Raw genomic sequence first — 26,355 nt, forward strand, 5'->3', positions numbered from 1 at the left:
CCTGGGTCCAATAAACTCCCGGCCATTCCCTGGTCTGCCAAAGCAGGCCCCTAGTTACCCCAGGTGGCCAGTACAACCCCCAAAGGGAGCCCGGGAGCGCGCAGCCTTGTGGGAGTTGTAGTTCTCACAGGCCCGAGAACCCTGATTGAGCGTCACTTCGGGACTTCTTTTCCCGTGCTCCTCTGCGCGGGTCCACTAGAGACAGGTCTCCGGGAGGGTAAGGAAGTGGGTGGGAACTTTTAGGAAAGTGGAATCAAGTCGTCTGTTGGTGTATCCGCTGCCGCCGAGGAGTTCAGGACTGTTTCCCATCCCTTCAAGAGTGCTTGGGACCAAACTTGAAACGCAAGTTTCAGGTTCCTTAGAGGGTGAAAGATAAAGGAACTGAACTCCCCCTAGCCCAGTCTGCAGCTGGAGCGGCCAACCTCGACCGGGTTAAAACTCCCAGGGAGTCTTCGCTGCTCCCACCTCTGCATCTTCCCCCCACGCTCCAACTTCGGGGTTTCCCTCAGGGCTGGGAGGTACAGCGGTCCCTGTTCGTTTGGGGTGTTGGATGTGCTTCCCCGTCAGTTCCCGCGAACTTGGGGGCGGTCACTGAGCCCCGGCGCCCGAGCCTCACCCCGGAGGGCAGCGAGGGGCTACCACCATGATCACCAGTGTCTTCAACATGCGAGTGTGGGCCCCCGTGGGCGTCCTGACCTCACTGGCGTACTGCTTCCACCAGCGGCGGGTGGCCCTGGCCGAGCTGCGGGCGGCTGGTGACCAGGGTCCTGCTGATCGCAGCCTTCTGGAGCTGAAAATGGTACAGGTCGTGTTTCGACACGGGGCGCGGAGTCCTCTCAAGCCGCTCCCGCTGGAGGAGCAGGTGAGAGATCGACCCCTAGTCGGGGTGATGGGCGAAGATAGTGGTGGGTGCCAGGTGCCCATGCGGAACACACACCAGGGGAGCAGGGGAGTATCACTTGGGGCTTGGGCCGAGTCCAGACAAACGGAAAACAGCGATTTCCTTCAGCTCTGGCCTGGTGCCACCTCGTTCCCCTCACGCGCTCTTTCCACTCCAGGTCCGCTGACCCTTCCGACTAGGACGGTCCCCAAACTTCCAGTTTCACCCCATAGCTATAGTGTAGCTGCGCATCTTAAAGTGCATAAGAATCGCCTGGGGGGTCATTTTAAAACGCAGATTTCGAATTCCGATTCAGCAGGTATGGGGTAGGACCAGAAATTCAGCGTTTCTCACAAGTGTGTGGGTAATTTGAGTTAAAAGGTGCAGTACACTTGTGTGTGACTGTTTTGTTGTCGAGTTGTTTCAGGGACCTTTGTAACAGGAACAACCTTAAATGGGCTCACATTGAGTAAATAGGTCAATGCCTTTGGGAACAGATTTTACAACCTGTTTTCAGGGTTAAATGGAGATCTTTTGGTAACAGTTGTTGTGTCGTGGGTTCTCCTTTTACATTTCAGGCTTCTAAACCTACAGTGGAAGGGATTTGTTGTAGAAAAAGTGGCTATTAGAAAGTGGCTAATTTTGTGGATATAATGCTTTAAAATCTGCCAGGTTAATTATGACTAAATATGATTAAAGCACAAATAATTTTTTTTAATGGTTAGCCTTCCTGGATGCAGGTCCCCAAGTCATACTTACTTGTGGAATGCTTTTGTATATTTCCTATCCTAGGTTGATGTTGGAGCAAATCAAACAGGTTGTCCACTCTTCATGACCATACTTGCAGTTCTAGAAAAAACTGAGAGTTGTAATCTTCACATTGTACAACCTAAAACCCAATTTTCAAAGCTAGCCTCACATGAAAGCAAATCTCTAAGGTACTTTTCAAATATATCTTAGCAGGCACTTAATTGTATTATAGGTTTCTAGTTAGGCTTTCTGTGGCTGTACTACTTTCTATCTGGTACTAGAATTTCTTACTTTTTGATGCTTTGACCTTTATTCATTCCTTTTCCTGACTTTTTTTTTTTTTTTTACAATAGATCTTTAAATTTTCCTTTTCATTTTGTAAACACATGGCCCATCTTTTGGGCACCCCCCACCCCCATTCTCCATTTATTCTTGTTACAGAAGGGCTGGGAAGTAATTGATAGGAGCATATATTGTATTCATGTTAAAGACAAGGTTATCAGTGGTAGCAAAGAATAAAAGCTTGACTGTCTAGACCTGGGCCTAATGTGCACAGTACATGTTCTCCCTGAAGCCCTGTAAAAAGATTTGGTTTCTTTTAGAGATTTCTCTTGAGCCAGTGGGTATGTGATGGGTATCTTATGCTTTTATTAAGAAGGGGCCATTATTGCTTACCATACTAACTTCATTCATCTTCTCTCTCTGTATAACTACCAAATGTGGAACATCTTAGTCCATGGTCTCATTTTGCAATAATAGAAGGCACAATACCTCTCCTATCAGATCATACTGGCAGACTTTAAGTAGATGCTTTAAAACTCTTTGGTTATTTAGAATAAAATCTTGTGCATAAAAGCTAGGAGTGGAACCAACCCTCTTTCAATTTAGGCTGTGAGTGATTGGCATCAACCTTCTATAACTTGTTTCTGGATGGCCTTGGCTCAGGTTGTCTTTTCAGTGTCTCACTCGATAGACAGGTTATTGGAATTTTCTAATCTTTCTGGTTCTGATATTAATTATAGTCAGGTGGGACCCTGTAGCAATAATTCCAAAACTAAAATTGCTTTTGGCACATGTTTCCTGATTTCTGACTGGTTTATAGATAAATGTGTGACAAGTCATTTCATTCAGTTATTTTACAAATCCTAAGAAAGTAGTATTGTTTAAAACTGGTGTTTTATTGAGTTTTTTTTTTTTTTATGGCTTAAATAACTCTTGGTTTAGCCTGTCTTGATAAAAGTTTGTGCTTTGAAAATAAAAGTATGGAACCTAATTAACCATTTTCCTGATCATTACAGTAGATCCAAATACACTTTCAAAAGAAGAGATTTGGTCTTTCTTTTAGGTTTCCCTAGTTCCTCTCCAGACAGAGGCAAGATGACCCCCCTCAGGCAGGTTCCTCTGTTCTTATAAAAGAAAATCCAACCTATACTAACTTCATCGTTGAGGTATTTTGTTTTATTTGACAAGATAGATTAGCTGGGAAGCATAACTTGTTACTTAATTCCTATCCAAAGCTCAGCTGAAAAAAGTGGTATTCAGGAAGCAGTACGTGAAGAATGTGCCAGGTCAGTTCATCCATTTTTCTGTAGTGATAGTTCTTTACCTTAGTAGGATATTGAACTCAGCTGGGGATATTTAAAAAATACTGATGCCTGGGTCTTCCTCCCAGAGTTCTGATTTATTTGGCCCAGGTATCTAGATACTGTAAAATCTTCTCTGGTGAACTTTAGAATTATCTGGACTTTACATCATTAAAAAGTAAAGACCTCACCTCCAGGAAGGTTCATTTGTGATTAGCCCAGGATGGGGCTCAGGCATCAGTAACTTTTTGAAAATGTCCGTTTGATGCCAGTGTATAACCCATGTTTAAAACTCTTGTTTTATTTTAAAATCTATACCTGGAAGCTTTTTGTTTACCTTTATGTAGATGATTTCTTTTACTTAGAATTTAGCACTTTGATCCCAGTATAGAATTGCCTCCAGTGAATGTGCTTTGGTGAGATGCTATCATTCTGAGTTGAGGGAATTGGGGGAAACAATCCCACTGAACTCATTGCTGTGACTACTGGAAAGATATCCATTATATTACTCTATCCTCTTTATGAGGACCTTTGGGAGGTTAGAAATGGTGTACTTCTCATGAACAGTTGGCTTACTTTTATCTTTAAACTTGTCTAGCTGATCAAATTTCTCCTTTTATCTAAAAGTGGGAAAGCTTAGTGCCAATTTGTGGTCCACCTATGAGAAGTGTATGGATTTTTGTTATATGCATTTTTTAGTGACCTTATTTTTTTTATAAGCTTATTTTCACCCCTATACTTGTTTGGTTTTGTCTCTTACCTACTTTGAATTGGTTGTCTTACTAGATTTTAGGTATTGCTGTCATCTGTTTCTTTTTGGAGATGGGGTATAAATATACGTAGAATTATCAAGTTAGTCTTTATCATTAACTCAGAGGCTGAGGAGGAGGAAGGTGGATGAGAGTGTGTATGTGGGATAGACACCATATATGAAACTGATGTATCATTCATTCTTTTCTTAGCGGGGGAGAGTACCAGGGATTGAACTTAGAGGCACTCGACCACTGAACCACATCCCCAGCCCTGTTTTGTATTTTATTTAGAGACAGGGCCTCACTAAGTTGCTTAGTGCCTCACTATTGCTGAGGTTGGCCTTGAACTCTCGATCCCCCTGCCTCAGCCTCCCAAGCAGCTGGGATTACAGATGTGCACCACTGCACCTGGCTCATTCATTCTTGATCATCTGAAAATGCATACTCTAGACTTGACATGACCTGGACTTCAGGAATTGTCTCCTGGGAGACACCAAAGGTCCTCTATTGGTCGCTAAGAAGAGGAGATTTCTTAGTGAAGCCGAATGACCCTGTAGACTTAGGTATCTGACTCTGCCAGACTCTGGACTTACAGAATAGATAATTTCTTCTCAGTTTTAAAAGAGTTTTCAATGTGGTGATGGAGAAAGACAAAACATTTCAATTATGGGAATATGCCAAGAGTACTGGGAACACAGAGGACTTAACTCAAACTTTAAATGACCAAAACCAAACTCAGTTTCCCAGTTTCTTGTGTCTTTGTCTTAGTTTTAGTCAAGGAGTACTTCCTTTACCCTTTCCACATTATGTACACAGGCTTAAAATCAAAGTAATTTTTCTTTTCTTTTTCCCTAGTTACCTATCAACCCAGCTACCAAATAAAGCTTTTATCTAGTAATTCAAATGTTTCACATTTATCTCTTCTATTCTTGCTGCCTTAGATGAAATCTTAGGTCCTTTTATTGTTTGAACATGAGGTGTCTCCAGAAAGCTCACGTGAGACAATGCAGGAGTATTCAGAGGTAAAATAATTATGAGAGTGGTAACATAATCAGTGGATTAATCCATTTGATGGATTAATAATTTTAAAGGACTACTAAGTGATAACTATAGGTAGAGCTAGGGTGTGGTTGGAGGAAGTAGGTCACTTGAAGTATGCATTTGGATTTATATTTTATTTCTGGTACCTCTCTCCGCGCTCCCCCTTCTCTGCTTCTTGGCTGCCAGAGCAGAGCAGCTTTTCTCCACCATACCCTTCCAACACCATGGTCTGCTTCACCTGAGGCTCAGAGCAATGGAGTCTACTGATTATGGACTGAACCTCTGAAATTATGAGCCCAAAATAAACTTTTCCTCCTCTAAGTTTTTCTTTTTAGGTATTCTGGTCATAGCAATGAAAAGCTGACTAACAGTGTTCATGTAGACTATTGCAGACAGTATAAAACTGACTTTCCTGCATTCTGGTCTTCCCATTCCGACTGTGATATAGACTGGTGACTTTTAAACTACTCTGTGGTGCCATGGACCAGTGGGATGCTGACTGGCTGGGGCTCTGAGTTCTTACTGGCACTTAGACTAGAGAAACTCCAGTTTTTGCCTTTACATATACAAATCAAATGTTCATTTTACTTGGCATTTGCTAATTAAAAAGCCTGAAAACCATTCCCAGGTTGAGATAAACTAAACCATTCCTTGCTACATACATACTTTAGCATCTCTACTTTGCTCAAGTTTTCTAGCTATTCTTGGAATTCTGAATGTCCCCTTCTCTTCTTACCTCCTCCTTACTAACAAGTTCAAGTTGTTGGTTGTCAAAATCCTATTCATTTCAAATATAATTCCTTCTATGAAATTTTCCCTGAATCCTCAACCAGAAAAGAATGTCTGTTTTACCTTTGAACTATGATGGCCTTCATCCAGTTTCTTATAGCACATTTCTCTTTTATTATGTTATCACTGTCCTTTACATTCAGAGCTTGCTTCCTCTATTAATCTGAAAATCTAGAAAAGACAAGGTCAAATTATCTCAAGCTTGATACCTTACATAGGAATTGGCAGATTGTCAGAGCTATTAATTGTGTGTTTGGTGTGCTACACCCTTTTTGGGATTCCAGAATATAAAGGTCTAATAGATGACCCAGACTCTCTTCTCAGAAAGCTAAATCTACTGAACAGGAACCAGTGAAGGAACTCTCCTAGAACAGTTTGTAAAGGTAACCAAAAAGAGCCACTGAGATTGCTGTATAAGTTCAGCCATGGTCAGGACTTATTGAATCTTATGGAATGAATGAGTCTTTTCAGAGGAAAGGAGAAAAAATTCTAGGCAGAAGGAACATCATGTTGAAAAGCTGGAAGTTGTGAAGATGGTGCTAAAGGAAACAAAGTTGTGTGACTTGAGAGGTAAGTGTAGGACAGGGAAGAAGTCCTAAAGGGGTGCTGGAGAGGAGGTTGAGCCATCTTACAACTGTGAGCCTTCAAAGGGTTTTATCCATGGAAGTTCTAGGATCAGAATTGAGGAGAAGGGCCATGATTAACTGTGAAAGAAGAAAGGAGATGTCTTTTGCCTGAGGTAGTAAGGTTTATACTCTGACAGTAAGATAATGGAAGGAGCATTCCGAGTGAATTTTTTTCTGGAGCAGTCAACAGGGCTTGATGCAGGGATGGTGGTGTAGCAGGAAGTCGGAATTTTGAATCTCGGGGCCTGTGAAAATTGTGGTAAGTTTGAGAGAGACAAAATAGGTTGAGAAGAGGAGCTGGCATATGGAGGAACACTCCTGAGAGTAAAAGTTTTATAGATAGTTAGAGCTAGAAGACTTGTGGCCTCTTGTGATATCTTGAAACCATTATAGTACAGCTGAAGCAGGAACCAGATTGTAAGGAACAGAGGAAGATAAGGAAGGAACAAAGGCTTCTTAGGTGGCAGTGGTTTATTTTAGAAATTGAATGATAGGAAATTGGATAATAAGGGACATTAAGCAGAATCCTAAATTGAGGGCAGGGTTTATAGGCATGGAAACCTACAAATTGATTCCTTAGAAATTCTTACAGGCATGGTCCCTGAGATCATATTTCATTCATTCACTCACCAAGCATGTGCTTGCCAGGCGATCCGGCTACTTTTCCCCTTCAGCTTGGGCTTAGTGCCAAAGTAGCCCTAACAGTATTAGTGTAGCAATAATAGGGCTTGGGCTGAGAACACCTGGAATCCTAAATCATAGTCATTTCTTCCTTTAATTGGAGATAGAGTTAAAATTTCTTTCCTTTTCCTCCCATGGAAGGTTGCAAGCTTAATGTCAGAGTGATTGTAGCTAAGTGTTCGGTGGGGCCACTGGTTTAACGTTAATGCTGTGAGTTTCAAGAAACTTTTTTTTTTTTAATCTTGTTTTTTATGGTCACAACAGGTAGAGTGGAACCCCCGGCTCTTAGAGGTCCCACCCCAAACTCAATTTAATTACACAGTCACCGATCTAGCCGGTGGGCCGAAACCATATTCTCCTTATGACTCTCAATACAGCAGGACCACCCTGAAGGTGAGCAATGCATTCCTGCTCTAGGGCCCACTACAAGCTTCAGTGGTTTTTCTCTGGACCAAGAGCAGCAGCTATCAGGTGTTTGATTCTTGTCTTTCTTCCCCACTTCAGGGGGGCATGTTGGCTGGGCAGCTGACCAATGTGGGCATGCAGCAGATGTTTGCCCTGGGAGAGAGACTGAGGATGAACTATGTAGAAGACATCCCCTTTCTTTCACCAACCTTCAACCCACAGGAGGTCTTGTGAGTCATTAGAAAAGGATATGTTGCCCCTAGGTCTTGAGTATGAGGTGTCCAGACACCCCCGAGGGCTCCTGTTTTTTCCCAGAGTAGTTCGGGGGACAGTTTGTCTTGATGCAGTTTTCCTGTGAACAGGTAGTAACTAGAGGTCACATTCATTGACCTTTGAGTCCTTTGGGGGCAGCCAAGAAACTCAATCCCACAGAAAGCTAACCCCATAGAGCCCTGTATGAGGTCTTGAAAGACTCCTTGCTGCTCTGTGGGATAGTGTAATATATAATTCAATGTTCCTTTTATGGGCATCTCTGCCTTTTCCATTTTTTTTTCCAGTGCTCGTTCCACTAACATGTATCGGAATCTGGAGTCTACTCGTTGTTTGCTGGCTGGGCTTTTCCAACGTCAGAAAGAAGGTTTGTGTTTGGGGTCTACAAGTCAGCCCCCTGTCCCTTGAGGAGCTCTCTCACAAAGACCCTCTCTTTTTTGATGCCTGTTTCCTTGATCTCTCTTCTGCACATGTGACTTCTGGGGGTACCTATTCTGGAGGGTCTGTTCCAACCTAGCCATATTACTGTCCTTTCCAGCCTGACCTTTTTATGAATGGCAGTTCATCAGTTGCTCTTATGTGCCTCTGGCTTTGACTTCTCTTCCCAGGCTTCTACACAAGCTACACAGAGCTGTTCTGTCTGGATCTCATGAACAGCAGTGACACTGTTGAAAGGAAATGAGGGAAGTGGGATAGGGATCTGGGGCCCTCTCATCTTGGTGCTGATTCATAGTATGACCTAAATGGTGTTGTTCGACCTTTCTTAGTTGAGTTTGAGTTTTGACATTAAGCCTGTGAATGACTGCGGTCAGCAATTCCCCAACTTTTTACTGCCAAGAACTGCATTTCTTTCATTCATGGATCCCATATATATAGGGTCTTTGGCCATCAAAGGAGGCTATATTTTGGGCAGGTGCAGTGGCACACACCTATAATCCCAGTGACTCGGGAGGGGAGGCTGAGGCAAGAGGACCACCAGTTCAAAACCAGCCTCAGAGGGGAGGGAGGGAAGGAAAGATAGTGGAATGAGACAAATATCATTACTCTATGTACATGTATGTTTACCTGAATGGTATGAATCTCCAGCATGGACAACCATAGAAATGAAAAGTTGAACCCCATTTGTGAACAATGAATCAAAATGCATTCTGTAAAAATAAAAATAAAAATAAAAAGCCAGCCTCAGCAATAGCAAGGTGCTAAGCAACTGAGTGAGACCCTGTCTCTAAATAAAATACAAAAAAGGACTGGGAATGTGACTCAGTAGCCGAGTGCCCCTGAGTTCAATCCCTGCTCCCCCCGAAAAAGAGGTTGCATTTTATCATTTATAATTCATTCAAGTGTACATTGAATCACTGCCTGAGTTTCAGATCATCATGACCTCATCAGTATTAAACTAGTAAATGGTGCCATAAGGTAAAGGTTATTATTTTATTTAGCTTCTTTAGCAGTCTCTCAAATAGAAACAAAATATTCATCAAACTTTAAAAAAATGTGTAATAATAGAAACTTCCAGGCCAGAGGAACCTGGCCTTAGCCTTAGCTGGGTTGGGTGCTGCTGCTAATTTCTTGCTGCATTTGACTGCTGAACATAGACACTGTGATCTAGCCAACAGAAAGCCAACAGGATGGGCTTGCCCTTACTTCTTGAGAGCCTGTGATTATTCTTGGTTTATTCTTAGAATAATCCACAATGCCTGATCTTCTGAAAGCTCATCATTTGCTCAGCTTCAAAAAGACCAAATGTCCTCTTCCTAGAAACACCAAAAGTGTGACAGAAGGAAAGATGTCTTTTGGTAGTCCCATATCTTCAGGCAGGCCCCAGGTTTCTGGCAGGCCTCTTGTGTGGCTTACTGGTTAGCAGTTGTGTGCATGGGATGCAGAGGTATGGGGACTCCAGTTGGACTTCTGTTACAGCTACTTCTGTACCTTTCCTAGTGTCAAGGGACTTGAGTGAGCCAAAGAACCTCAGAAGGTGCCACCGTGAATGGAAGTGGTGCAACATTGGATTTTGCTTTAGGAATAAAATCTTAGAGAAGCACCAGAGAGTTATGTGTAAACTGTGGAGAATCAGGCTATAGGGGAAGCTAGAGATTGTTGTCTGCCCCATTTGGTCAGTCCTTTGTTCAGTTTATATTTGAGTGTCTATTTAAGTGTATCTTATTTACTATAATCTGTGGTTCCAATATTGCGATACCAGTAGCAGACTCCAGGTGGAATATAGTCTGTACTGTTATTAGTGTTAGATTATTGTCAATTATTATTATCCTAGCATTTAAAGATTTGGTATGTACCAAACATTATTCTAAGAACTTAACATATATTGTTTAATTCTTTTGGTAACCTTGTGAGGAACCTTTTGTAAGACAACTAAGAGAGGCTAAATGACCTGTCTAGGCACACAAAACTGGTAAATTGTATAGGTGAAATTCAAACACTAGCAGTCTGGTATCAGAATTCATGCTTTTCACCTTTATGTTCAACTACTTATCTGAAGATATGTGCATGTAGAAAGGACTGCTGATCATTTGGTTTGTTTTTGCTACATCTTCTCATGCAGAACCCCAGGATTGTTTAGAGGGGTCATAGGAACTACAGGAAAGGAGGGGATGTGGACATGCAAATAGATTCTGCTTTGAACCCCCACCTTGCAGATATCTCTTTCACTGTTTTATATAATGGTGGGGAGAGGTTCCACTGCTTTAGAAACAATTGAAAATCACTGATACAATTCTACCCCTGTGATTACAGATGAGTCCCAGAGAAAGAAAGTGACTTCCCAAGGCAGCCCTGCTGGTTGGTTATGGATTCAAGACTTAACTGATAGACCTTCAGTGTGGTTTCCTTCTGTCCAGACCAACAGAGTGTCTGAATTCTGATATTCTAGTAAAGTTACCATGGCTACTTTTAAAAGCCTGGGGTTTCAATTATCAATTCTTTGGGAATTCTTTGGTTTACCTAGTTGCTGTGTGGATTGACCTCCATGAATTCCAAATTGCTGCTGATGGGAGATGTTTATTTTGCCATTAGACTTGAGCTGTGTGAAAAGAGAACCTGCCACAGGGCCTTGCCTTCTCTGGCACAGAGTGGAGTGTGGGATGGTGTTAGAATACCTTCAATCATTAAGAGAAGGAAACAAGGATACCTGTGAGCTCTGAGCTGCAGCTATATATAAGAAACATTGTAGTTTAATCTTTGGTTCCTAGCAATTCTTGTTGAAGGCTGGCTTTTGTTTTGGGCAAGACTGGGCAGTCTGAGGATTTATGGCCTTGTGGCCTCCATTCTAGTTTGTTCTATGGTAAATCACCATATTGGCCTTTGACATTGAACTTTGGGAAGCAAGAAAATAACCTAGTTTTGAGCAAATTAGCGATAACCCATTCTTTATTAGAATGCTTCATTGCTGGCAGTGCTTCGAAGCAGGGATGTTTTTAGAATGGTACAGGGAAACGTGATATAAGAAAATCAAGAATGCCTTACTCAGGAACACAGACATTTAACTCTAGATCTTGAAGTGTGTTCCTCAGAATGTATGAGATGTGATCCAATCCAGGTCTGTTCCTGCTGTAGTCTGTTCATGGCCCAGTAGGAGGGCATGCTGGACAAAATAAGGCTGCTACTTCCTTTCTCCAATGCTTAGGTCAGAGAAGAGCTCCTGTTGGCAGGGCCAGTGTATGTTTGGGGCATTTGCTCTCCTTAAGGAGTGACCTTGTGCTCTGCCCTTTTGGAGTCGCTCTGTGTATAGACAAAGAAAAGGAGGAGGAGGAGGTGGGGCTTTGGGGAAGAACGTAGTGAAACCTCTTCTTGCTTATGCTTCCCACCTTCCTTCTAGGGCCTGTCATCATTCACACTGTTGAGGCAGACTCGGAAGTTTTGTACCCCAACTATCAAAGCTGCCAGAACCTGAGGCAGAGAATCAGGTAACTGCCCCCATTTTCTTGCTCTACTTGGGGGCACCTTTTTTCATCTTTGCTGGCAGACTCTACCTGCCCTGAGGGTATGCCCCGACTTACCCTCTATGGGTGAGGAATGGTGGGGATGGAATTAAATTTAGGTCTGACTTCCACTGTCCAGGAAGTAAAGGAGCTCTTGCTCATGGTAACAGGCTCATAGTGAAGGTACAGGGAGTCTGGGCAAAGCCACGTGCTGAACTGGAGAGAAGATTGTACAGTCATGAATAGAGCTTTTCCTTATACATCATTATACAGATGGTCTCTAGAGTGGGGTTGATGAGGAAATGGAGAGGTTAAATAGAAAATAATTGAGCCAGTCATCAACCTGCAAATCCAGGTATATAAGCACAAGAAGACAGAAAGCAGAGGTTTCCCTCTTCTTACTGGCATGCTGCCACATAGGGTAGATTGGTTTGGGCCGATGATACGTTTTACTCCTCAACTATGTCTGAGCTGCACTAAGACTATATAATATGTATTCCATAGAAGAAAGAGAATGCTATTTTCAGATCTGGGCTATCCTTGTTTTTGGTATATTAGAATCTGGAGTAGGATTTGGAAAATCTGACCTTTTATTCTGCCCCTGATTCTTGCTAACTTACTTATATGAATCATTTGATCTCTTGGAATCTTAATTTATTCATCTGTAAAATGGGAATAATACAACCAGCTCCACTGGGTATTTGTGAGGATTAAATGAGATCTTAAAAGGTTGAGCAACAATTCACAGTAGCTAACCTATGGAACCAACCTAGATGCCCTTCAACAGATGAATGGATAAAGAAAATGTGGTACATATATACAATGGAATATTGCTCAGCCTTAAAGAAGAATGAAATTATGGCATTTGCAGGTAAATGGATGGAACTGGAGAATATCATGCTAAGTGAAATAAGCCAAACCCCCAAAAAACAAGGACCAAATGTTTTTTTTGACAAGAGGATGCTAATCCTTAATGGGACAGGGATAAAGGAACTTTGGATTGTGCAGAGGGGAGTGAGGTGTGAGGAGGAGTAGGGGATGGGAAGGACAGTAGAATGAGATGGATATTATTACCCTATATACATGTATGATTACCATACAGGAGTGACTCTTCACCATGTTCAGCCAGAGGAAGAAGAAGTTGTGCTCCATTTGTGTACAAATGTGTCAAAATGTATTCTACCATCATGTGTAACTTATTAGAAAAAATTTAAAAAAACAAAAAAATTGAGCAAACTTGTTTTCTAAACTATTGATCACTATACAATATAAAGGATGATTTTTTAAATTAAAAAAAAAAAATCTTTTGGCAGAGGCCGGAAGGAGGCTGCTGCTTTGCAGCCACAGATCTCAGTGGATTTGAAAGAAGTGAAGGAAGAGATGGGCCTTGACAGTAGCGTCGAAGTGGACTTCCTCATTCTTTTAGACAATATGGCTGCTGAACAGGTTAGTTTCCCTTTTGCCATAGGGTTTGGCGACCATGAGACAGGCACTTGGATGAGCTGGCTCCTGACTTAGAACTAGATGGGGAGAAGTGGATGGAGGCCCTCTGGTTTGCAGGCAGCTGTGGTAAGGCTTACAGACGGAATGGATGTGAGAATGGAGGGACAGGGAGCAATGAAGGAGGGATAGGAATGATCAAGAACTCCTCACTCAGGAACACAGACATTTAACTCTAGATCAGTTTCTGGAAACTTGTTCTGAATACCTGGGATGTGTGTGTGTATGTGTGTGTGTGTGTGTGTTTGGGAGAGTAAGGGTAGCATGGGTGATGGGTAGGGAGGGATTGTTAGTAGGGAATGGCGCTCAGTTTTTATATGTAAACTTTACATCCAGTGTCTGTTAGGATCTACAAATTTTAAATCCTTATTTATTCTATCATTTTTGAAGAGTATGTGCTTGTCATCATATTAAAAAAGTCTGAGATGCCTATAATAAAGAACTCTGGTTAATCTTTAAGTTTGTTTTCCTCAAACTAATCTAGCCATAGAATCTCTTTTATGTAATAAATACATAAAGAGGATTATACTTGGGAAATATTTCTCTAGATTCAAAGGTTGGATACCTGAAGGCAGTGTGTGATCCTCCTTCCTTCTCTTGTGAAAATGACCATATGCCCCAGAGGCATAAATTCACCTTATGCTTATGTGCAAATTGGTTTAAGGTTATAAGGCAAGAGTTGATATAAAGCATTTGTATAGCATACTTTTTAGAAATCATTTTAGGGAAAATGAAAGCCAAGTAGAAATTTGTGAATTCTTTGTCTTGGTATTTTATTTTTTTAAATTTAAAAATACAATAAAAATTTTTTTTTGGAGTGGATGGGAGCCATCAGAAATGGAATTTTTTAAAAAAAAATTTTAGCCCTTCAGCTCTTTAGGAATAAATAACTTTGGAAGGAACTTGGAAGTATAACTTTTTGAGCTGTTTGGGCCCTTCCCAGGATAAGAGAGGCCCCTGCAGCCTCTATGAAGCTGGTCAGCTGCCAGGTTCAGTGGGCAAGAAGCTGTCTTTCTAAAATTGTGTCTGTGGTCCTTTCAGGTACACAGCCTCCCGAGCTGCCCGACACTGAAGAGATTTGCACAGTTGATTGAACAGAGAGCTGTGGACACAGCCTTGTACATGCTGCAATGGGAAGACAGGTGAGTGGCTTCTGGAGCTGCTGGCACAAAGTCACAGTTGGTCAGACCTCCAAGTACTTGTAAAGAAAGGTTCATCAGGCCTGCTTACACATGTCAGCTGGCATCACTGTGTATACCAAGAGGCTGAGCAACCCTGCTTGCTGGCCTACCCAAGTCCTTACTTCTGATCTGGGGCTGGTGACCGTGTGCCTCCATTCCCTGTTACACAGAATATGGAGCCACCACATGCTGAGTGTCTCTTAGTCACTTTTTCCTTTTGTTCTGAAGTTCAGAAGATTTGGTGGGGGTTGGAGTCTGATGGAAGAATAATTACTTCTCACTTTCTTCATCATGTTACAATTTACATATCAGTTTTACATTCTCACTGTAAGGTGGGTAAAGAAGCTGGGGCAACCTTGTCTGGGTTCAGCTAGTAAGTGGCAGAGCCAGGACTTGGACCCAAATCCTCTGACTAACAATCCTGTGTTTGTTCTTTCTCTTACGGGTATTGGGATTCTGTTTCTAGAAGGCCTGTTTCTTAACTACCAAAAGGGAGGGTTCCCCTCTTAACAAATTTTAGAAGCCTCTTTTTTCTGATAGAGTAAGAGCATTCAGTTTTTACTCCGAGTAAGTGGCTTAATGGAGGAGATGGAAAGTAGAGAAATAGTCCTGAGAAAGATGGGGTATATGTGTGCTAGGTGGGGGCATCTAACATTTCAAGAATTTGCAGTGTGTTGCAAATAACTCAAGCATTGACTTTAAAAATTTTTTTTATTTGTTCTTTTTAGTTATATATGACAGAGTATATTTTTACATATTCTTACAAATGTGGAGTATATATCATTCTAATTAAGATCCCATTCTTGTGGTATATATACACAACAGAATATTACTCAATCATAAAAAAAGAATGACTTTTTGACATTTGTCAGTAGATGGATAGATCTTGAGACTATCATGCTAAGTGAAATAAGCCAATCCCCAAAACCCAAAGGTTGAATATTCTCTTGATATGTAGATGTTGACTGCATTGACTTTGAGTCAGCATGGCCACTTGTACACTAGACTCAGGCATCCAGAAGGCTCCAGTCAAGCCACTCACTTGGCTGCCACTCCATGGAACTTGCCAGCTTCCCCTTTTTGTTCATGAAGTGGCACTGCTAGACTTAAAATGTCACTCACTGCCCTCCCTTTCCCAGTTCACACATATACATACTTAATAAATGTGCTGGGGCTGGGGAGATAGCTCAGCTGGTAGAGTGCTTGCCTCACAAGCACAAGGCCCTGAGTTCCCTCCCCAGTACTGCAAAAAAAAAAAAAAAAAAAAAAAAAAAAAAAAAGGGCTGTGTTTTGCAATTCATGCCATTTCTGTTATAACTACCTGTCTCTACCCTTACAACATGAAGCAGGTGTGGATAATATTTAATAGACTGGGCACAGGTGTGCATGGGTGTGTTCCAATAAACTTTATTTACAAAAACAGGCAGGCAGGTTGGATTAGGCTGAACCATAGTTTGCTTTCTCCTAATCCATTGTCCTTTCTATTCCAATTAACCCTGGTTTCATAAAACTGATGTCTCTTCAAGGACAAATGGTTACAACTTCACAATCCAACTTGACCTGTTCACATTCTTTTGGAGGATACATGTCACATGCAGTGTTGGTTACCTACTCTTCATCCATTGCTTCAACATTTCTTGAGTTATGAAGTCGGCAGTTTACCCAATCACTGTGAATAAGGATAGGTCATGGGCAGCCTTCTTTTCTGTCAGTGACTGGGTTCTGGAAATTCTAGGAGAGGTGTTGTTGTTTTCTCTTTTATAAAAACTGAGAGGCACACAGCCCCCATCTTCCTGCTGTATTCACAGCTGTGAAAGGATATGGTTTGAGTTAGAGTAGTTGCCTTATGATTGTGAGGTAATAAGCCACAGAATAAAAATGGGGGAGCTGCAGAGCCAACCCGGGGAGCACTAATGCTCAACTTCTTATTAAGTCAATTAAGTAAGACATAAATAAGAAATGTCCTTATGATCTAAAGTGCAAAAGAAGGAGAACTGACACATAGGAAACAATTTAGGAGGTTGTTCCTTCGGATTAATTTTTTGAGGGCCCTTTTGGAATTCTTGGATATCATTACCCCTGTCCTTCTTGGCTTTGTTCTTTTATTCTTCAAGGCCTAGTTCTTCATAATTTATCACAGTCGCCACTCCCCAACTTCCCCAGCCCCTCTCATCTCAACTCTGTTCATAGCAGGTCTGTATCCCCATGCTTTTGTTGTTGAGAACTTTGTCCACAAAGGACCTTCCAGCTTGATGCAGCACCATTTCTCCTTCCTGCCCCTTGTTACCCCTCCTGCATTGCTTGTCTTTTGGCTCTGTCTGAGTGGGTTCCTGAGGTCCTAAAGGGCTGAACCCATGTATATCCCGTGAGTGCTGATTGTGCACTGGGTGCTTAAATATTTTTCACTTTTCATAGGGAAAGCCTTCAGATGGCAGTAGGCCCATTCCTACACATCCTGGAGAGCAACCTGCAAAAAGCTGTGGACCCTGCCACTCCACCCAGCAAGATCAGGTACTAGTACAACAGCTCCACTCTGCAACTAAGAGCAGGGGGAGGGAAGTCCTTGGAGGAGGCAAGAACCAGGCTGTGCACGACTACAATTAGGTGTTTCAGAGGCCACAAGTCCCAAAGAGTTTCACAATCTTTTCAACTTTCTTCCTGCTGCATCCTTCTGACTATGTTTTGAAATTTTTATTTTAGCCAACAAGAGCCCTAAATTTATTTTTTCATATTTTTTTACTGTTTGTCAAACAGACATGTTTATATCACACTGATTTGGTATTTTAATAATTCAAAATATAATTGCTTAATAGATTTAGTTTGAATAACTTCATTCAGTATACAGAAGGTGTGATATCCATAAGGCACTTTAGAATGTTGGAAATGACTCACAAACTTCCACTGCCACTTTTGTAGAGCCTGGAACCTCATATCACCACACAATTTGGAATGTTACCTGTCCTAGGCATTTGTTAATCAAAGTATGATCTGCAGACAAACAGTTTCATCATCACCCAGGAACATTTTAGATATTCAGGCTCCCACCCTGAGCTACTGAAGCATAATTAGTATTTTAACATGATCCTCTAACTTTGTATGTACCTTAACTTTGGAGAAGCACTGTTAGAGGCTACATTTGAGAGAGATTACACAGAGCTAGAAATAGCACAGCATAGGAGGCCTACGGGACAGTGAATGAAAACAGAAACATTTAGGAACTTTGGGTCAAGATTGATAGCTGCAAATCATGTAAATGCCTTTCCTTGTCGTTCACAGTACCTACAGTGACACTACATTTCTTCTGTCTTTTGTTGCCTTGCTACTCTCTGCCTTGTATCTATAGAATACTACAGGATCCAGTCCTAGGCTTCTGGGTGGGAGGGTCAATAAATAAAATCCTGAATCCATCCCAAGAGATAGATACTGGCATCAGTCAGATGTAGATTAAAATGGCATCTTTATTACTGATTGAAGCCATTTGGAGACTGTTGAAGACTAAACAGACTTATTAATATTCTTTTGAAATAAACTCAATTCTCTAAAACTGCAGGCTTTCCCAATAAGGAGCAGAGCTTCCCTTACTAACCTCATCGGATGGCTGAGAGTAGGAAGAACATTCTCCACAGGCTGGCAGGATCCACACATGCTCAATTTCTTCCTTAAAATTTACCAGGAGTATGAGTGAATGGGAAAGAGGAGGCATGGAGAGTAATTCCAGTGAGACTCTTTCTGTGACAACATTAGGAGTAGGAATATGGGTTCTTCCAACTACCTGTTTCAAAGGAGTTTTATGTTAGGTTCAATTGATTGCTGGATGTCACCTGATTTCTGAGGTAAGTATTATTCTTTACTCAAAGGAGACAAGCAATAGTTTAATAGTCCTTGATATCTTAATAGTCCCAAACAAAGATATTTGCTTAATAGATTTAGTTTGAACAGCTTCATTCCATGTACAGAGATATGATATCCATAAGACATTTTAAAATGTTGGAAATGGCTCATGAGCTTCCATAGCCACTTATAGAACCTGGAACCCTAGGCCTCCAGAGTTCCGAAGTAAAGAAATATGGAGAACTGTTTCCTTGTTTCAGAAAGCTCTACCTCTATGCAACTCATGATGTGACCCTCATCCCTCTCTTAATGACCCTGGGGATTTTTGACCACAAGTGGCCCCCATTTGCTGTTGATCTGACCATGGAGCTCTACCAGCATCAGGAATCTAAGGAGTGGTTTGTGCAGCTCTATTACAATGGAGAGGTAAGACCTCAGAGCAGGGACTGAGTGGTGGCGAGGCATTGTCCCCCAGTGCCACCCAACTGGTTTAGCATCAGGTCTCCCTCCTGAGACCCAGTGGAGTCTCCATTGGTACCCTCAAGTCTCTGCGTCCTGTAGGGTAACTCACAGCTATGACCCAGGGCTAGAGCAAAACTTGGCATGTGGTGACTGGATGGTCCTTATCCTAGTTTTGTCAGACTCTTTTAGGAACACCCTCCTGTCCTTCTCCTGAGTCTCTGTCAGGATGTAGCATCCTGACTGGCAGCCCTCTTTTGAAAATCCAGAGTTGTATCTTTGGGAGGTAATGTGCACTGACAGCACCCTTGACTTCTTAACAGCCTGGTTGTCATTGATGCCCAGAAAAGAGACCAGAGCTCTCCCCAGGAATGAGATCTTTAACTGTCCCAACTCAGTGATATCACTTGACTGAGTCCTCTCAGTCAATTCAACAAGCATTTCTTGAGCGGCTTATATGAGCAGTTTGTAGTATTTTTTATTCTGGCAGTTGACTGGGTAATGGTGCCTTCTTGGTATTATGTGTGTTCATGCACATGCCACTTGGGTCAGAGCCTCTCAGACTGCTGGGCTCAAGACAGTAGAAGGATATGGTCTTTAGTGGACCTGCTGAGTTATGTCTCTTCCACAGGAACAGGTGCCAAGAGGTTGCCCTGACAAACTCTGCCCACTGGACAAGTTCTTGAACACCATGTCAGTTTATACCGTAAGCCCAGAAAAATATCACACCCTGTGTTCCCAAGCACAGGCTATGAAAATTGAAAGTGAAAAGTAACTGACTTACACAAACCAGTTGATTTTTAAATAAAATACCTTTATACAATGCCTCCAGCTTTGTGTGTTTTGGAGAGGGGACTGAGAGTTAAAGTATAAGGTAAGTTTGTTTCCTTCCTGTAGATATAGTAAGGTCTCTTTCTGAAATAAAAAAAGGGATAATGTTGAGACCAGAGGGGTTTTTCTCTCATTTGTGGCTTAATTTTTAAGGTCAGAACATCTGCATGTGACTTGAGCTAAAGACATAATGACCCTTTAGAAACACTTTGATTTGGGACTTTGGTTCTTTTCTTCTTTTCTCTCTCCTCTTTTTCACCCACCCCTCCCTGCTCCTTCCTCAAACTCCACGACTCCCAGACCTCTCCCCTCACAGGTTTCCCTGTTTGAATGGAAGATACCTTCACCATCCACACAGGGGCTAAACCAGGAGTTTATCTTTGTTTCCTTTGTCTCACATTTTCCTGTGTCTAATCAGTTTGATTCTGTGAATACTGCCAGTTTATTTCTAGAACCTATTCACATCTCTTCATCCTCAATCTTCAGTAGCCCCTCCTCATCCTCACTCTGCTGATTGCTGTTTTTCTGCTTTCACTAAGAAAGTGAAAATAATCAAGAAAACTTCTATATGCCCATCACCACCACCACCATCAAATCTGCATGGATGCCCATGAGGCCTTCCTTCCTGTTACTGAGAATCAACCATTCCTACTGCTCTTCAAGGCCAACCCTCCAGCTTTGCATGACTCCTATAATTATCATTTTTCTGCATTGTCAGTTTTCTCTTCTTACGAGTTATTCCCATTAGCATACAAGTATGCTGTAAAATCTCCTGTCTTAATTTTTTTCTCCACATCTTTGAATTATGCCATTTTTTCTTGAATCAGTTATGATCAGGTACTTACCCTCACCACTGCATGGGAGCAGCCATTGTCAAAATCATCAATGACCTCTGTGTGTTAAATCCAATAGCCAATTTTCAGTTTTCTTACTCAGCTTATCATCAATATTCTTGGAATGTTTTCTTCTTTTGGCTTCTTTGAAAAATAGTCTTGGTTTTCCTCCAGTTTCTCAACTACTCTGTTTTTGCTGAATCTACCCTTTTCTGATATCTTAAGTATGGGAGTGTTCCCGAACTTAATCCTTGGACTTTTTTCTGCCTTTTCTCCTACACTCACCCCCTGAGTGTTTCTATAGTTTTAAGTGTTATTTACACAGTATCTCTTAGGTTTTTTGTTTGTTTGTTTTTGTTTTTGATAGCAGAGATTGAATCTGGGGACACTTGACCATTGAGCCACATCCCCAGCCCTTTTTTATATTTTATTTAGAGACAGGGTCTCACTAAGTTGCTTAGGGCCTCTCTTAAGTTGCTGAGGCTGGCATTGAACTTGCAATCCTCCTGTCTCAGCCTCCCTAGCTGCTGGGATTATAGGTGTGCACCACCATGCCTGGCTATGTCTCCTAGATCTTTCCCCCTGAATTCCAGTCTCATTTCTAATTGTCTCCTCACCATCTCTATTTTGATATTTAAGATATTTGATATATATCAAACTTCCCATTGCCTGCAGTAAACTGTCAGTTTTCATGCCTTTTCAAACCTACTGCTTCAGTAGTTTTCCTCATTGGGGTGAATTACCCAGTTGCTTGGGTCAAGATCTTTGGGATTACCCTTGAGTCCTACATCTAATGTATCAAATAAATCCTGCTTGTTATAGTTAGGATCTAGAGTGTCCCCCAAAGGCTAATGTATTAAAGATTGGGTCTCCAGTTGGTAATGCCAGTTGGTAATGCTAATGAAGGTAGTGGAAACTTTAGGAAGTGGAGACTAGTTGGAGGAAGTAGGTCACTGGAGGTGTATTCTTGAAGGGTATTATATTGTCCCTGCCTCCCCTTCTGACCTTCATGAGGTAAACAGCTCTGTTCTGCCATGTACTCCCTGCCATGATGTTCTGCCTCACCACAGGCCCATAGTGATGGGACCAAGTGACCATGAAGTGAAAACTGAAATTGTGAGCCAAAATAAATCTCTCCTCTAAGTAGTTTTTCCTCAGGTGTTTTGTCACAGCAGCAGAAAGCTGACTAACACACTGTTATTTCTCTTCAAACTACATCCAAAATTGACCAATTCTTAACATGTCCATTACTGCCTTCTTGGTTCCACCTAGATTATTGCAAAGGTCTCCTAACAAGTCTCCCTGTTTCCACTCTTTGTTTCCTCCCCAGTGTGTTCTCAGCACAGGTATTGCTTTTAAAACAAAGTTAGATCGTGCCACTCTTCTGCTCAAAATTCTCCATTTGTTTCCCATGTCAGAGTAAGGGCCAGTCATCATAAAGGCCCTGCTGACCCTGGGACATTTTGCTGCCCTTCAGCCATACTAACCTTACAAATTCTTTTTAGAAGTATTTCTTAATAGAAATTTAATTTTACTTTGATTAATATTAATTATATATATTTATGGTATAATGTTTTCCTATGTCTATATATTATAGAATGATTAAATAAAGTTAATTAACATATCCATTACCTCATTCACTTTTTATTTTTGTGGTTAAAAACTAAACTCTACTCTTTTAGAGGTGTAATTTCCATGGTTTGATTTCCTTTCCAAATGTCATGTGGAAACCTAGTTCCCAGTGTAACAGCATTGGAGAGTGGGCCTGATGGCAGGTGTTTAGGTCATGAGGACTCCACCCTCATGAATGAATGAATGCCACTGTGACAACGATGTACAAGAGCCTTCTTCCTGCTCTTCTGCTAGGTAATGACTTGATGTTCCGTCTCTGGAGGATGCATAACAAGGCAGAGAGCCTGGGCCCTAACCTGCTGGTGTCTTGACCTTGGACTTTCCATGCTCTAGAACTATGACAGAATAGTTTCTATTTAAATTACCCATAGCATTCTGTTAAAACAGACCAAGTATATTATTGTAATCTCCATGCTGTTCAATAGATCACTAAAACTTATTCTCCTAATGGCAAATTTGTACCATTTGACCAGCATCTTATCCCATCCTCCTATCCACATCTTACCATTCTCGAATCTACAGTGTACCAAATAGTCCCATGTGCCAAGTGAGCCATTTCCTCCCTCACCCCAGCATCTTTGCACAGGCTATTTCCTCCTCCTGGAATGCTCCCATAAACATCTGTAATGGTTAATTCCCACTCTTCATTCAGATCTCAGCTCACTGTTATCTCAAAGAGGCTCCCCATATTATCTTATGTAAAGGATCTCCAGTTCCTCCCTTCCCTCTGCCTGTAGCCTTAGTTACAGAGATTCGGACACCTCCCCCTAAGTGGGTTTCTCTGCAGAACCCATCCTTTCTGGCAGTTTTTGAAATGTTTTTCTCATATCATAGGAGAGCCAATCCAGGGATATGGTTATCAGCTTTATCACCTTGTGTTATGAGCCATATTGTATCCTTCAAAGAGGACATTATCACCTTTAGTAGGTATAGTTTTTACCTTGATGCAGAACTTTATCACCTTGTGTCATGGGCTGCATTGTGTCCTCCAAAATTTTGTATGTTGATATCCTAACCCTTAATATTTCAGAAGTATTAAAGAAGTAATTAATGTAATTGAGGTCACATGGGTGGGCCCTACTCCAATATGATTGTTGTCCTTATAAGAAGAGGGAATTAGGGCACAGACACAGAAGAAAGACCATATGAAAACACGGGAGGGACAAGACCTTCTACAAGCCAAGGCAAGAGGCCTCAGAATAAGCCAACCCTGCCAACATCATCCCTGATTTTGGACTTCTAGCCCCCGCCACTATGAGGAAACAAGTTTTTATTTCTTAAGTTACCCATTCTGTCATGCTTTGTTATGGTAGCCCTTGAAAACTAATGTACCTCATCCTTTTTTTCCCTTAGTATTTATTTCTGCTTGATATTGTAATATCTGTGTATTTATTTGCTTATTTCCCTGACTAGTGTTAAGTTCCAAGAAGGCAGACTTTGTCTCATTTATTGATTGTCCTCAGCACTAGAATAGAGCCTGACGTATACTAGTGACCAAACATTTGAATACTTGAGTGACATGCCCCCTCTGTCATTACTCTCTGTGCTCTTGGCTACCCTCCCAGTTTACTGTTGTGGTTTCCTAATGTTCATACATACCCTTTCTTGCTTTCCATCACCATCCGAGACTTGGTCCCTGCTTACCTCTGCAGTCTCATTCCTCATATACCTCCCTGACCACACTGAACTATGTTTTAAAGAAAAGGAAGAGGCACTTCTCTGGCCTCTTTGTCTTGGTACACTTTATCCCAGCCCCTGACCCAGACACACATCATCTTTGCCTTATTCATTCCTGCTTATCTGTAGGCCTCCTGTGTTTCTGGTTACCCCTCATTATGGGGCTGTCTGTCTTATCTGTTATTGATGTCTACAGCCTATTACAGGGATTGGTACAAAGTAGACCTCAGTAAAATTGACTGAATGAATACATGAATTCAGCACAGGACTCTTCTGCCCGCAAAGGTAGCTTCTGTGCACTTCCCCCATCCACCACTAGGGGGAAGCCTGGGGTAAAGAAAAACACTAAGGCTTTTCCTGGGTTCAAATTCTGATCTGTATTTGTTTTTCTTTGTGATCCTTGGGTGTGTGTTTCTGAGCCTTTTTCCTGTCTTTTAAAATGGGGGAAGTTATACATAATAACTAGATTGTTGTGAGGATTCATTGAAAAACATCAGGGCCTTTGAATGTTCTTTCTGATTAGATTCTTAACTGTGACAGTCTTCCTCAATGGAAAGAAGACTTTGGGAATGCTCATTGCCACCCAACCTTCTTTCTACCTGCCTTTCTGAGACAGTGTATACAGGGGGTTGGAGTCAGAACCCTGGCTCCCTCACCAGTTGTGTGACTGCGGGCAAGTCATTTACCTCTGTGAACTTATGTTTTCCCAGTTATAAAACAGATGTTCATGTTCGCCTACCTGACAGTTTGACCTGAGGATGGAAGGGGAAAATATGGATGTGAAAAGTATTTAATGAACTCCTAACCTGCCCCTGGTCTTGAGTCTTAAGAGTGCTACTAAGGTTAAAAGAATTTCTAGAAAGGGCCTGCTTGCATAGAGGAGAGTGGTCACCACTGTTTCTCATGTAGCTGGGCTGGTTTGGGTAGGATTGGCTTGATTTGAGATTCATCTAATGTATCCTTCTAAGGGTCTCATGGCTTAATTTGCAGAGCTCCTGGCTCTAGCGGTCAGTGGAATGAAATGGCTGTCATTAGACAAGATCAGTCACCGCTATGTGCTGATTCTCTTTTAACAGTTTCTCCTAGAGAGTTCAAAAGGACAGCAAGTTGAAAATTCCTGAAGAGAAAGGAAGGAGGAGAGAGTTTCCATCCCATCTCATTCCCCAGTCCTCAGAGCAGGGGATCAGGCATGCTGACCTATTTGTGTTCGTTGTAAAAAGCTTAGGTCTTTGTAAGTTGCATCTGGTCCCCTTTCTCCTCAACTGGAAGCTTCCAGGGCAGTGCCCATCTACCTGCAGAGTAGGCTGTGTGGGGTGAAGGGCAATAGTTCTGTTTACTACAGGCTAGGGAAGTATAATTTTCAGCTTTGGGACTACAGCTGTGTATCCTGAAGCTGCTGGACAAAGTGTGAGTCTCTTCAGCTGTTGGGAATTCTCTGGGGAGCCAGTTGTGTGGTCTGTTTGGGCTCTGCCCTCTAGTGGCCAAGGGACCTTAAAGTTCTGACCCTTCCAGTTCACCCTGCCAGCCTCTAGCAACCTGGCATCTAAGCTGCGCAGAGAGCTGACGAATACTTTCCCCAGTAAAGAAAAAGATTCTCTCCTTTTGCCTTTCTCTCTACCTGGCCTGTGAAATTTACCTTTCCCTGAAGAAAAAAGTGGGAAGGAGGGCATAATCACTATTTCTGAAGCAAAGGTCCAAACGAATGTCTGAGAACCCAAGAAAGCATTGGTTTTTGAATCATGAGTCCTGAGTTCAAGTCCTATCTCCATGTGTACTATCTGTGTGATTTTAGGTAAGTCTATTAATTTCTGTTAATAAGTCTGTATAGAGCTAGGGTCATAGCTCAGTGGTAGAGTATGTACTTAGCATTGCAAAAATAAATAAATATTAAATAAATAAATAATTCTGTATATTTGCATTTTAAAAATCTAGCATACTATCTCCCTCATGACACTTTCCAGGTATGCAGAGCTCTTCCTAAGATAAAAAGTGTTATGTAAATGTAAGGCATTGTTCATATTATTGCTAGAAAAAAACCCTTTTTGGCTCCTCTCAAGTGTTCTTCTGGCAGCTGTGGGTAGCCAGTGCCCAGTCCTGGGTGGCTTGCCACTTGGTGATAAAATCTTATCACCAAGGTTAAAGGTTTGTAGGGTTGCTGAAGCCACACGAAGGTGGTAAAAGAAGCATCTACTTTGCTTGGAATTGAGAACCATGTATTGAATTCCAGATTTACCACTTTCCTGGGCCCTGTGACCTTGTGCAATTCCTGCAGCAATGCAGAATCTCTTTTCTGTATGTTGAGGGTCATGTTGCTATCTGCCATGGGTGGGGTGGAGAGAGGTGGGTGGCTGTTGAGCAAAAAAAACTGTATGAACATGTCTGGAACATGCTATCTGCTCAAATACAAATTTCAAATCTGCGTCTTGAATTTCAGCAACTACTGTATACCCAAAAGCTTTAGTTATTCCTTGTGTTGCAGAGATTTTTAGAGAAGGCAGGTATGTGCTTTGAAAGTAAAGGTACAGCCTAGGTAAACCAGCAAAGGAAGTATGCCATGAGGTCAGTGTTGGTAGGGCTGTTTATATTGGTAGGAAAGCAGGGCATTTTTCTCTGAGGCAGGCTTTTCACAGAGGCAAGAGAGATTAAAAGTCTCAAAGGTAAGGGAAAGATGTAAGGAAATGGCCTGCACTGAATCACTG

The 26,355-nt window shown here is 41.8% G+C and overlaps 1 protein-coding gene across 1 annotated transcript; it reads left to right on the plus strand.

Annotated features, from left to right (window-relative positions):
* Positions 1-238: 238 nt before the first annotated feature.
* Positions 239-19,508, plus strand: Acp6 (acid phosphatase 6, lysophosphatidic). Its single transcript, XM_047557586.1, has 10 exons — positions 239-862; positions 7,367-7,495; positions 7,607-7,737; positions 8,065-8,144; positions 11,610-11,697; positions 13,026-13,158; positions 14,254-14,354; positions 16,809-16,904; positions 18,485-18,650; positions 19,315-19,508. The coding sequence occupies exons 1-10, from the start codon at positions 644-646 to the stop codon at positions 19,456-19,458; spliced, it is 1,287 nt and encodes a 428-aa protein (XP_047413542.1). The 5' UTR covers positions 239-643; the 3' UTR covers positions 19,459-19,508.
* The last annotated feature ends 6,847 nt before the right edge of the window (positions 19,509-26,355 follow it).

This window comes from Sciurus carolinensis, chromosome 1 (genome assembly GCF_902686445.1).
Source record: "Sciurus carolinensis chromosome 1, mSciCar1.2, whole genome shotgun sequence".
Lineage (NCBI taxonomy): Eukaryota > Metazoa > Chordata > Mammalia > Rodentia > Sciuridae > Sciurus > Sciurus carolinensis.